We start from the raw sequence: 13,460 nt of genomic DNA, 5'->3' as shown, positions 1-13,460 counted from the left end.
TCTACAATCTTCTCTTTAATAGTTGTGATCTAGATTGAAGGTTAATCTTTTGTTCCCATTAGCATTCTTTCCTCCTGCCTTTTTCTAGCAACGTCTTCTTGCCGCATTCTGTCTCTGTTTGCAGCCGACATTATGGCCATCTTGGTTCTTTTTCCAACCCTTTTCTATAGCACTCATTATTTATTTATATGTTTTCCTAAGACAACCTTTCCTTGTTAATTATGAATATATAATGAATTTTGAGTATTTTTTTTCCTCTGGCATTTATATTTATGTAGTATAAATTATATAAACATTAGAATATATCACTTTAATTGCCATCGTGCTGTGTTGCTATTTGATATTGATAACTATGCTATATGGTAAGTACGTAACTTGGTTTTGAAATCATCTGAAAACTTCGATGCAGTTCCTTGTAATAAAAGCCTCAATGAGAAAAGGAAAATCCATGGCCATGTACTGTGTCTTCATGCACTTATTTTTTACCTAATTTTAGTCACGTGTATTGAGTCACTAAGTTAAAGATGTTTTCAGGGTTTTAGTTTGGTTTAAGGTGCTGATTCTTTAGGAATTGACTTCCTATCAGGAGAGTCTGAGAGGGTGTATTACACAGCTGTACGGCATTGTAACCCTTAAGGGATACTTCTTTGTAGAAAGTGGTAGAAATTTGTCAGTTCTGGAGACAAAATAGAGGATGATAGGCACTGTTGAAGGAAAAAAAATTGTAATTTCGGAACATGGGAGTGGATTAGGTCACCTTGACCTGTTAAGTATGATGCACATTGGGTGAGATTTGGTGATTAGGGTTAAGATCTATCTGGATGTGGATTAATGCCTAAGTTAGCTGTACAGCACTATCTTGTTAGGTGAAGTTTGCATTCACTTGTATACCATGATTCACATCTAATATATGATCTTCATGCTACCCCCTTTAATGTGGGACTAAATGCTTGTAAACGGTGGAACACCAGTCCAATAGCATGTGACAGGATAAGCTCAATAAATCTTTTATGATAGACTCTAATACTAACTTCAACTGAGGAAATAAAGAATTATTTTATTGATAGCAATCACATTCTTTAAAATGAGGAAATAAAATTTGCTGAAATGAATAGGTGATTCAAATTTTATCTTCATATGGAATTTACAACATTTTCCCTCAAGTGAGTAAATGAATATCAATGATTCCCAACTTTCCTTTGCTAGTTTAAGCTCTCTAGGGACATGGGTTATAACCACAAGACCTATGTCAAGATTATATTTGATGAAGTGCTTGTTAATTTCAATGTTTGGTTTTATCATGTTGTCCTGAATTATGGACAATGCTCATGGTTGACTTGTTATCACAGTACAATTGCATAGGGATGTTAATCTTTATTTTAAGTTCGTCTAGTATGAGTTTCATTAATAGTCCTTCATACACACCTTGAGCATGGGTTTGAGATTCAGGTTGTGCACTAGAACAAGATATTTTATCCTATTTTTTCCTTCTCTTGGTTACCAGACTTCAAGAAACATACAAAACCTAGAGATACATTTTTCATTCAAGAAACATACAAAACCTAGAGATACATTTTTCATTAGTAGCATAATGTGTATAGCCCGAATGAGCATATATCTTTAGGGTCAAAGTGTTTTCTTTTCTAAACAGTAGCCCCTTTCTTGGGTTTGATTTCAAGTTTGGAAGAATATTGTCAACTGCTTGCTTTATGTTTTTCTATTGGATCACGCATAAAGTGACATACCAATTGCATAAGTAATACCTCGTCTCGAATGTAATAGATGAATAAGTTTTCTTACCAACACTTGATATTGGGTGTTTCTACAAGAGAACTTTCTTTAATTCCGATTTTTTGGGATTCTGTTCAATAGGAATTCGTGAGGTTCTACATTCTAAATTGTTTCTTCGAGGAAGTTAAGTACATATTTCTTTGGGTGATGAAAATCTCTAATTTAGAATATGTTGAAAGTCCCACATCGACTAGAGATAAGACAAATTTAGAGTATATAAGTGGGTACAAACCTCATTTTACAAGCCGGTTTTGTGGGGTTGAGTTAGACTTAAAGTCCACTTCTTAACATGGTATTAGAGTTAGGTTACAGCCTATCCTAGCGAAATTTGTTTGGACATATTGTTCCACCCACTATAGGGCCACTATGACCATCCATTAATGTGAGCCGGTTTTGTGGGGTTAAGTTAGGCTTAAAGTTCACTTCTTAACATAATAGAAACCTCAAAATAAGGAAATACTTGAGGTTTTCTAGGTCTTCCATTTCAAGTTGGGTTGCCAACATTTTCTTCAAAGTCAATGTTGTTTTACCATCTTTTACAATAATCATATCATCTTTGTAGCCCAACATATAGTGATTTTTTTTTGTAAGGGAATGCCTTATGAACAGAGTATGATCGCCTTGCCTTATGGGTGCTATCATTTAATGGGTTAGATTGGATGGAAAAAGGAGATACAGAACCATACACAGAAAAATATTTTTACTTCAGAGTTTCCATAAACAGTGCAGCGACTGACTTATATTCATATTAAAACGAAGACTATGAAAAGTCTACTGAATTTTACGGTGACAACCTACAAGTAATTATTAACTCAAAGTTGAAGAATTGCTGATTTGTTTTCGGGATTAAAATGACAAATGTTGGTATTGACATTGAAACAAATTTTTAAGAGTGTTATGTACTTTTTTTTAATACAAGATCAAATTGGCTTTAACATATGATTCATGTCGACATTAACAATCTATAATGTGTAAATTTTTGGTTTTTTATTTATTTCTCTCTACCATTCAGGACGTGGTGTATGTCTTCTAGGAAGGCTTGACTTTTGTAGCTTATATGGTCGTTCCATCCTATGTTCTGTTCTACACACGTTACTATATACATATGCATTTTGTGTTTGGAGATTCCATCCTTTGTTTTTTTGATACAAGTTGCGTGGTAGGGCTTGGTTTATTTCCTTGTTCTGTTTTAAATCAAGGATACAACTTGTGACCAGGATTCGTTTAATGGATATTTCATTTGTATCAAGACTGTCTTTCTGTGAGAATTTGTTTGGTTTTTATGGTTAAACTGTTAAAGTCGAAAAATGGTAAAAGAGAAGTTGTAAGTCTAGCATTATAAAGGACTAACATTCTAACAAATATTACAGCATTTCCCACAAGAAAGCAATTCTATTTGAGCTGGTTGAATGTTCTGTGGGGACTGGAGTGATGCTTAAACCTTGTCCTACTTTTCTCCTGTTTAATAAAAAGCAGGATTTTTGGTGGCTTAACGAGAGTTTTGGGGCCTTGGGTGGTCCCACCATAGTGGAGAAGCCTAGGAGATATTCCATTAGGATGCCAAAGGTGATGGGTAAAAGGAACTGGCGCATAGGATTGAACCTCTTACAGTGAGCATGTTTGGTACACCATATGTGGCTAAGCCTGATAGGTCACCCAGTAGCTAAAGAATGATCCAAGACAGGTTCTTGAATGATTTTATTATGAACACAGTTGTTCTGCCAATGTGGCAGGAATACAACACAAGATACCTCAGCAAACAGGTCTCCCGAGAGGACCTTAACTCTCCCAAACCCTTTTCCTCCTAAACTTCAAAAAACTAAAAACAACAGCCTAAAACAGACTATATATCATAGTCTGTTTTAGGCTATAGGAGGTTATAACTGCCTCCTTTATTTATTTCTCCTATCAAAGTCAAAGGCTTTGGGAAGTAAAGTCAATATTTTATTTATCCGTTTTCTGTTGTCCAGTTTCTAATTGTTTATGGTCAAAGCTGACACATTTTTTCCATCCTTTTACTGGCTTTTAGTATCACTGTTTCCAAGAAATGGCAATAATCTGGTTTTAAGTTTGGCAGGGAATGGAGTATAAAGTATGGGATTGGTTAGATTTTAAGTCTGCCTAAACTGCTGTGTCGTGGTTACTTAATTATAGTTAGTCTTTTAAGTCATTTATGTTAACCTTGTAGTGCTCATTAAATTCTGAAGGAGGTTGCTATATTCTTTTTCTCATTAAATTGCTAACAAGATTGCACCCTCTGCATGCAGAAAAAGAAATATTGATTCTTAATCTCCCATTAAAAATATGAGCACATTCTACTTTTTTCAGAAGTATGATTATGTTATGATATGCTGTTATTATTGTATTATAGTTCACTAGTAGGCTTGGAACTTGGATTATTACTCCAGGCACCATCTCTTGATATCTTTCAGCTAAGCTGGGCTCCCTTTTCTTGTTGCCTCATATTAAATCTATAGAGAAAGTTGTGTCTAATTTGTCATCAAATTCTCAAATCAAACATTGACATGTGATGTGAATGTTTTTTCCAGCATTAACCAACCTCCTTTACGGATGTTGTAGTGCGTTTTATTTTAAAATGTTCGCAAATCACAGCTGATTTAAGACCTTGGACAATAATATAAGAAACTTGATATTAAGTTATATATGTGTCTGTGTATCGTGTATTATAATGTAACGTATTGTTTCTTTACATTGCAAATGCTGTCGAGAAGGCTTGAAACGTTGGTTATTACTTAGTAGTCCTGCCCTACCTTTTTTAACTTCTGATTCCTGTTTCTTGTTGCTTTATGTCAAATGTAAAGTTCATGATGCTCAATATCCCTACTTCATACTGGCATATTTATAAGGACTTTAAAATGGTCATACAACAAAAGAACTCTGATTCATTATATTCTTATTGTTCACATTTTAATGATAAATTCTGATACTAGTCAAATTTATGCCTGACATCTAATTCTTCTTTTCTTTCTCTTAGAATAATTTCACATCTACTGCCAAAAACTGAGCCACCATCCTAAATTGGTTTTACACTAAGCAAAGAGTGAGCAACCGATTATGTTCCTGCCAAGATCTGTGTATAGTTTTTTATCTGATATTACCTGGAAATAGCAACTAAAGAAAGAAATACGATTGGAAATAAGCTAACTGTTGATTTTAATGCAAGTCAGGGAGTAATGCTTATTGGATTTCTTCAGTTAGGAATTACAATCTTACGATGAATGATTGCACCAGTGTGTGAATTTTACAGTTTATGGATACTGTCATTGAATGGTTCTCTTTCTTGGATCTCAGATACATGCGTCCATGTACTTAAGCTTTATTTTGTTTTAATATTTCAAATTGTTTGAACAGGTTGTTTCTTCTGGGCTTGGACAAGTATGGGAAAGGTGATTGGCGAAGCATATCAAGAAACTTTGTGGTGACAAGAACACCTACACAAGTTGCCAGCCATGCCCAAAAGTACTTTATTCGATTAAACTCCATGAACAAAGATAGAAGGCGATCCAGCATACACGATATCACCAGCGTTAACAACGGTGACGTTTTAGCTCCACAAGGACCAATCACCGGTCAGACGAATGGTGCTGCCACCAATTCTACTGCCAAAGCAACCAAACAAGCCACCCCGGCCTCAACCGGAGTGCCAGGAGTTGGAATATATGCTGCTCCTACCATTGGACAACCTGTAGGAGGACCCTTAGTATCTGCAGTTGGCACTCCAGTGAACCTTCCTTCACCTGCACACATGGCATACGGTGTCAGGGCTCCGGTTACCGGTGCAGTTGTACCTGGTGCACCGGTAACTGTGAGTCCTGTCACGTACCCTATGCCACATACATCTGCTCCTCACAGGTGAATTGCTGCTAAGAGGCCTTAATGTACAAAAGCAACAAGAAACTAGTGGTGGCTTCTGCAGTTGATGTATTCTTTTCTAGACAATTGCTTTTTGCTTATTATATGCAGCAATGAGTTATATGCATAATCAGTCATTTCAAATAAGCCATGTGAGGAAGCAATTGAATGTATCCGCATAGGCTGCCATGGAATGCTTGACAGCCTTGACATAGAACAGCATAAACAGTACGGTTGTTTTGCAGACATTTCATTGCTGTTGTTAAACCGTGCTACAGAGGAGGGTTCTATGGATTTCAAGTGTAAATTATTGTTGCATTCTCTTGGTTTTTGCAGGAAATATAAAATGTTCAATCATCTATCTACCTTAATTTCACGTTTGTGTTGAGTTACTGCAATTGGTACAAACTGTCATATAGCATTTTCCATTGCCCATCAAAATTTAACAAGATTAAGTTGATCCTTTGAGATATTTAAAAGCACTTTCAAGAAAATTTGGCAGAAGGAAAATTTTTATTTTCACAGGAACATGAAATTGAGAAACATATTTTTTTGCAAATGCTTTCTTATTTTGAAGACAACAAAAAGTTTACCCTTATTGGTTTTTAAATCATTTTCCACAAGTGGAAGACAACTTTTCAAAAGGTTGGTTAGAGTTTTATAATGGTCCGTGATTGTCACTCAACTTTCAACTGAAAAAGTAGAAGCCAATATTAGACTTCTGTAGCACAGAAATGAGAAAAGCAAAATTTGACTTTGGTACCATTCACGGTTTAATATTCTTTCAACCATTCAATCTTAGATTGGGTGTTATATTCTAGACTGAATAATCTATAATACACTTATGGATTCAAAAATGATACTTTTTGTTATTTTTATTTTAGTTATATTCAAAGAAGTAAAGGGAAGAATTGGAAAGTAAAACTGTTTATTTCAAAACTTTGAGGATGCGTAAAGAAATTGAGGGGGTGCTGACCGCAACTTAATTGGAAAGTTTGATACATGTGATTTCAACTAAAAACGTACATGTTTCAAATTTACGTATTTGTCATATAAAAGTAGTAAAGAGAATTGTCCCAATCATTATGATACATAATATTTATTTATCTATAAATTCATGAATCAATTTTTCCAATTATAATAAATGCTTAGAAGAAAAAGTGAAAGTATTAAAATTATGTTTTCCTTAACTTATTATTAATTTATGGGTTAAATATAATTTTGATCCCTAAATTATTATGCTTTTTTTTGTCTATCTTTCAAACTTTGATCAATTTTCATTCTTTTCTTTTTAGAAAGTCACTAATTTAGTCTTTTACTATCAATACTATTATTTTTTTTTTCAAACATGGCAAACAATGTACCACCTTTTAAGACATGTGTATGGTGTCACAAGATTGGCAAGATAGCTTAGTGGAAACGAGTGTGTCATGTCTCCAACCTGGTAAGATCGCAAAACAGTATACTGTTTTCCTAAGTCGACAAGACATCTGGATAGCTCGGTGAAAAGTTAGATTTCTCAACAAGAAATCCTTAGAGCTCTATAAGGTGCATCAATAAGTCAGATACTTTAATGGTAAGTCCAGACAGTTCAGTAAGGTTAATAAAGAACTCAAATAGTTCGGTGGAAAGTTCAAATAGCCCAGTAAGGTGTATGGGGAACTCTGATATCTTGGTGGGAGTTCCATATAGCTCGGTAAAGTGTATTGAGAAATCAGATAACTCGATGAGTTGTTCAGATAGCTTGGATAACACCTTGTCGAGCTCTCTTGATTTTCGACCAAGTTAACTTACTTCTCCATGCACTTTACTGAGCTATTTAGACTTCTCACCGAGCTATCTGAGTTTTCAATTCACCTTACCGGCCTATCTGGACTTCCCACCGTGTTATCTGATTTCTTGATGCACCTTATCGAGCTTTATGAATATCTTGCCAAGCTATCCGACTTTTCACTAAGTTATCGAGATGTCTTGACGACTTGGGCACACAATACACTTGTCTTGCATACCTTATTGGGTTGGGGACATGACATACTGTTTGCTGCTGAGGTATCATAGTGACCTTGGGACACAATATAATTATCTTAACGGGTCTGGGACGTGACTCACTATTTGCCAATAAAAACTAAACATGTGTCTTTTTAAAAAAAGAGAGATGAAAACAAAAAACGCATTATAAATTAGGAAATAAAAATATATTTAATCCTTAATTTATCCATAAACTAAAGGCGTCATATATTTACATATTTTTATCTCAATTTATATATAATTTAATGTTAAGTAACTTTTTTCCTATTTGAAAACCTAGTTCAATAAAATCCAGGAAAATTCATTGACGTTGTTTTCACTTACCTAAAATAGCTGTCTTGGCATCATTCTCACGTTTTGATTTCTTGGATTCGGATCACTTGCAATACACAAATTTAAAGTCGAAACTAATTAACAAGTTTCTTCTTACATTCACTGTATAAATTTTATCTTACCACATAAGAAGTTATAGTAATGGCTTATTATGCATCCTACTCTATCATTTTGGTACACCTTTGCACCAGTTTTGTTGTTGCAAGCTTTGGCAATGACTTGATAAGACCCAAGTTCTCATCCATTCTAGTGTTTGGGGATTCAACAGTTGACACAGGCAACAACAACTGCATCAAAACTTTGGCAAAAGGAAATCATTTTCCTTATGGTAAGGATTTCCCTGGTCATGTGCCTACTGGTAGGTTTTCCAATGGAAAATTGGTTCCTGACTTCATTGCCTCAGTGTTGAACCTCAAACACACTGTTCCTCCTTTCCTTCAACCTAACCTATCAGATGAAGATCTTCTAACAGGTGTTAGCTTTGCATCTGGGGGATCAGGTTTTGATGATTTCACCACTGCTTTAACAGGTGCAATACCAATGTCACAACAAATTGAATACTTCAAAGTTTACGTAGGAAGACTCAAGGCCATTGCAGGAGAACATGAAGCTAAACAGATACTTAGAGATTCTCTTGTTATTATCAGTGCAGGAACTAATGACTTTCTCCTCAACTTTTATGACATTTCCACTAGAAAATTGGAGTTCAACATTGATGGATACCAAGATTACGTGCAGAATAGAATTCAGAGATTCATTAAGGTAAAACATGAGTTATTTATCCCAAATTTTTCAATCATATTATCGCAACTCTTAAGATTTTTAATTTGAAAGAATTCCGCTAGACTTAAATATCACTTTTTAACATGGTATCAGAATCACCCAAAACTTATTTTAATAAAATTTGTTTTTTTTAAATATATTGTATATCTATCAGTGAGTATATTCGTTTATGGAACAGTAATCAGACTCATTAATATTTAATTGTATATTAAATATGTATATGTCTCGACATAAGAAGATACGTTGAAGATCTTACATCAATCAAAAATAAAATATGTTTATATTATATAAGCGGGTGAAAATCTAACTCGAGATTGAGTTAAATTTAAAATCTATTTCTTAACCTTTGGAGGAAAAAAAATTGTAGGAATTGTATGATATTGGATGCAGAAATTTTGCTGTATCTGGGCTTCCTTGTATTGGCTGCATACCTATTCAAATAACAAAGTCAGGAAGAATAAAAGATAGGAAATGTGTAGATGATGAGAATTCAGATGCAAAGCTCTACAATCGAAAATTGACACGGCTATTGCTTAAAATACAAGCAATGCTTCCAGGAAGCAAAGTTGTTTATACAGATATATATCACACATTGATCAACCTTATAAATCAGCCACAAAAATATGGTGAGTATATTATGGACATGTTTAGATTATATTCACTTTTAGTAAAGAAAAGTTGCATGCGTTGTTGAGAATTTGTTTGATGTATGAACAAAATTATATGTTTAACCAATATCTATTATACACTGTTTTTGACACTTTGTCACACAGGTTTCAAAGAGACGAATAAAGGGTGTTGTGGAACTGGGTTGTTTGAAGTAACTCCATTGTGCAATGAATTCACTTCAACATGTGATGATCCTTCAAAGTATGTATTTTGGGACAGTGTTCATCCAACACAACTTGTCTACCAATATATTGCCAAACACATACAAAGGGAAGTTCTCCCCATGTTTCAATTTCACAGGGATATATAGAATGTAACACGTGGTTGTTTCATACAGAAATAAATAAATAAAAACAACTTTTCTAAACAAACATGAAGGATGTGTTTATTTACTTTACTATTTAAATTTGACAGTATAACTATTGATGTTATTGACCAAGTGTTGATATAAATGAAAGTGACAAAATTAAATACTAAATAAGATAAAGATCCATGTCTTTTGCAAAGTTGAGTTAAAACTAGGATTAATTTTTATGAGTTCAAATATATATAATTTCTTTCTCGTGAACTTTTTTGAAAAAAAAAATCAAAAACTCAAGAATATGATGAGAATTAGGTTTATTATAGTAATAACTTAAATCGTTGTTACAACAAAAAAATGCCTTAACATAATAACACCATAATTACAACAACAAAGTAAAAGTTATTGTATACTTGAGACCGTTGAGAGAAAATTGATAAGACTCCATGTTTTTATTTTGACGTGATATATTGAACAAATGCTAATAAGAAAATAGAAAGAAAAAATGAAAATAGAGAGAAAAGAGAGAAAACTAAAACTCTGAAATTTTGGAAAACGATTTTTCTCCCTTATACTTAAGCACATTTAAGCTTTATATATGCTTTCAAAATTGGAGCAACTAGGTCCAAACATGGACTCTAATAAAGTTTAAAAGTACAATTACAAAGGTTCAAGCTAATATAATAAGTAAGATTTCTTTACAAAATTTCAATAAATATACGTCAACTTCTAAAAATGGTAAAACATAGAAAAGACTTCATCAAATCATATGTCCATTTTATATTTATCGAATCATATATCAATTCTGAAGTCTTTGAAAATGTAAAAATTAAAAGTAGAGATATTAAAGAGATAAAGAAATATAGAGAGACAAGAAAACTAAGTAAAAAAAAATCATTAATGCAATAATACACAAAGCCCTATTTCAATATTAAGATAGAGAGAAGTAAAATATGCTAAAAAATTATTACAATACTACATTGAGTCGAATTTCAAAATGAATTAATTCTCTTATGAATTTCTAAAATATGACTATACCAACCTGTTTTATCTTATACTATAACATCTAATTAAAGACATATCTAATTTAAATCCATACCTAGAATCTTAAATTTAAGAGTTGAATCTGATAATTGGAACATGTTGATGCTGTCATTTAAAATTCTCAATGTTAAACACAATCATATCAATTATAAAAATATATTTTTTTATTATGAACAATTATATTTACATAAAATTATTAAAATCTTATAAGATTTTTTTATTAAAACAGCATTTAGAAAATAAGATCTTAAAACATAATATAGTATGATGAGATCTTAAACTTTGTATTGGATATGACTTAAAGTAATAAATAGGACGGAGAGAAAATATATACAAAAGGTGAGTAATACTATAAGCATTAACTTTGGAGTTATTGGATGTTTAAATATATCACTGCTTAAATAAGAAAAAAATTGATTTTTATTAGTACTAAAAAATCAACTAAAAACCCATATGTTCTTATGTTCTTGTTAGTGCGTGTGCATGGGAAGTGGCATGCACGACCATTGTTACTGTTATAACAGTTAGAGTGTAGCAGTTGGAATTACTTCAATGAGTTAAACGTTATTCAGTTAAAGGTTATATATATATATATATATATAATATATATATAATATAATATATATATATATATATATATATATATATATATATATATATATATATATATATATATATATATATATATATATATATATATATATATATATATATATATATATATAGTAACTATGCAAGTAAGTCATGGCATCACGTTCATTCAGTCATATCATTCATCTGATCGAAGTAACAGAGGGAAAGAGAGACGAAAAAGAAAAAGGAATCTTGGAAGAAGGTGGCCACTGATTGTTCTTAACGAGTTCCAAGAGGATTTGAAGCGCAGCAATGAACTCCCAAAACCAAAATACCAACAAAGCCTAACATTCTCTCTTCTTTTTCTTCATGTTAGTTTTCTTCACCATCACTTTTCTTTGTTTTCTTTCCTTCTAATCGCTCTTTTTCTAGTATATATCCAAGCTTACCTGTAACGGGGTGTATCTACATTTATCACTTCTTTTCTTTAGTTTCTTTTTCTTCTCATCAGTTCCTATCTGCTATTCAATTTTACCTGTAATGGAGTGTATCTTGATCAATCATTCTAATTTTTCTTTCAATTACTATTTCATGGATTGTGTATTTTCTTTCTAATAGAATGTACTTTCTTGCTAAAAATGAAAAAGCTAGCTAGTATTGTTTCAAGGTTAATAATTTCACATTCCCTGATATGCTTTGGTATAATTTGTATGGAAGAGGACACTCAGAGCAACACGCATATAAATTTGCCAACCATGAGGGTTGAGGGTGTTCCAGATTTAAATTTGGATATCATGGAGCAGCAGAACACTGAAGAAGATTCGGAAAGAATGCAGCTGCAGAATGTTGAAAAACAATTTGAAACCAGGGAGAATCAGAATGTTGAGGAACATTTGGAAATCATGGAGCTGCACAATGATATCATGCAAGAGGAGAATGTACAAGAAAATTTTGTTATGATGGAAGCGCAGAATATGCTCATAGAAGTGCTGTATGCCCAAGAACATTTGGTTAGCATGAAACTGCAGAATATTGCCACAGAATTGGAGAATAGGATAATTGAAGGGCAGAACGCTGTACTATATTTGGAAATCATGGCCCTGGAGAATATTCTCCTGGAGAAGCATTATGGCCAAGAACGTTCAGAAACCATGGAGCAGCAGCAGAATGATGAAGGATATTTAACCATGGGGCAGCAGAATGTTCAGAAACTTTTCTTTGCCAAGGAGCAGCAAAATTTTCAGATGGATCAGCAGAATGATAAATCTCCTTTCTTAACCATGGAACAACAACATGATCTCATAGACATCTTAACCATGGAGGAGCAGTTTGTGTCAGCAGCCATTAAGCTAATAAATGTGACAGAACAATTTGCGACCATGGAGCAGCAAAATGCGCAAGAAAATTTTGCAGTCATGGAAGACGAGAATGTTCAAGAACATTCGGACATCATGAAACTGAAGAATGTTCTGATGGAAATAGAGAATACTCTCATAGAAGAGCAAAATGACCAAGAACATTTGGATGAGATCAAACTGCAGAAAATTTTGATGGAATTTCAGAACATTATCACTGAAGGTCAGAATGCTCCAGAATGTGCAGAAATCGTGAAGCTGGAGAATGTGGCAGAAAAATCACGAAAGCTGAAGCTACAGATAGGTCGTCGTCGATCGTTTGAGAAGACACAAGACCCCTGGAAGATCAAGAAACAATTACAAGAACATGATCTGAAAAGTTGGCTCCTCGTACCAGCAAATATGGCAAAGAGGTTCTTGTTACCTGTGATAAATGCTACTACTGATGAGATTAAAGAAGGGATTAAAGTTGGCATTTGGGATGTGAACACCGACACTCGGCACACTCTAACTCTCACCAAATACGTAAATTCTCATATTTTAACGATTAACTGGAACCATGATTTTATCCGGAGAAGGGACTTAAGGTTAGGTGATGTAGTTGGTCTTTTCTGGGATATTTCCAAACTGTGCTTTAATTTTTCTGTTCTTAGTAGGCGCTGAGAAATGAATGAAAGTTATGCAGAAATTTTCTAGTTTTATTTTTTATC

The 13,460-nt window shown here is 33.3% G+C and overlaps 1 protein-coding gene and 1 pseudogene across 1 annotated transcript; both read left to right on the top strand.

The window, feature by feature from the left end:
• The first annotated feature begins 4,276 nt into the window (after positions 1-4,276).
• LOC148193365 (transcription factor SRM1 pseudogene) lies at positions 4,277-6,040 on the top strand (annotated as a pseudogene).
• A 2,123-nt stretch (positions 6,041-8,163) lies between these two features.
• LOC124829358 (GDSL esterase/lipase At2g30310-like) lies at positions 8,164-9,787 on the top strand. Its single transcript, XM_047302856.2, has 3 exons — positions 8,164-8,787; positions 9,176-9,434; positions 9,582-9,787. Exons 1-3 carry the CDS (start codon positions 8,167-8,169, stop codon positions 9,785-9,787), a joined length of 1,086 nt encoding a protein of 361 aa, XP_047158812.1. The 5' UTR covers positions 8,164-8,166.
• Positions 9,788-13,460: the final 3,673 nt, after the last annotated feature.

This window comes from Vigna umbellata, chromosome 9, assembly GCF_029865625.1.
Source record: "Vigna umbellata cultivar VRB3 chromosome 9, Vumbellata_1.0, whole genome shotgun sequence".
Classification (NCBI taxonomy): domain Eukaryota; kingdom Viridiplantae; phylum Streptophyta; class Magnoliopsida; order Fabales; family Fabaceae; genus Vigna; species Vigna umbellata.
Note: the sequence above shows the minus strand (reverse complement) of the source record. Positions and strands in the feature narration are given on the sequence as shown.

Excerpts from the sequence above, each read along its gene's own strand:
- LOC124829358 (XM_047302856.2), top strand. The coding sequence starts at position 8,167 with ATGGCTTATTATGCATCCTACTCTATCATTTTGGTACACCTTTGCACC. Across the intron at positions 8,788-9,175 it reads GAATTCAGAGATTCATTAAG|GAATTGTATGATATTGGATG; the intron begins GTAAAACATGAG and ends AAAAAATTGTAG. Across the intron at positions 9,435-9,581 it reads AAATCAGCCACAAAAATATG|GTTTCAAAGAGACGAATAAA; the intron begins GTGAGTATATTA and ends TTTGTCACACAG.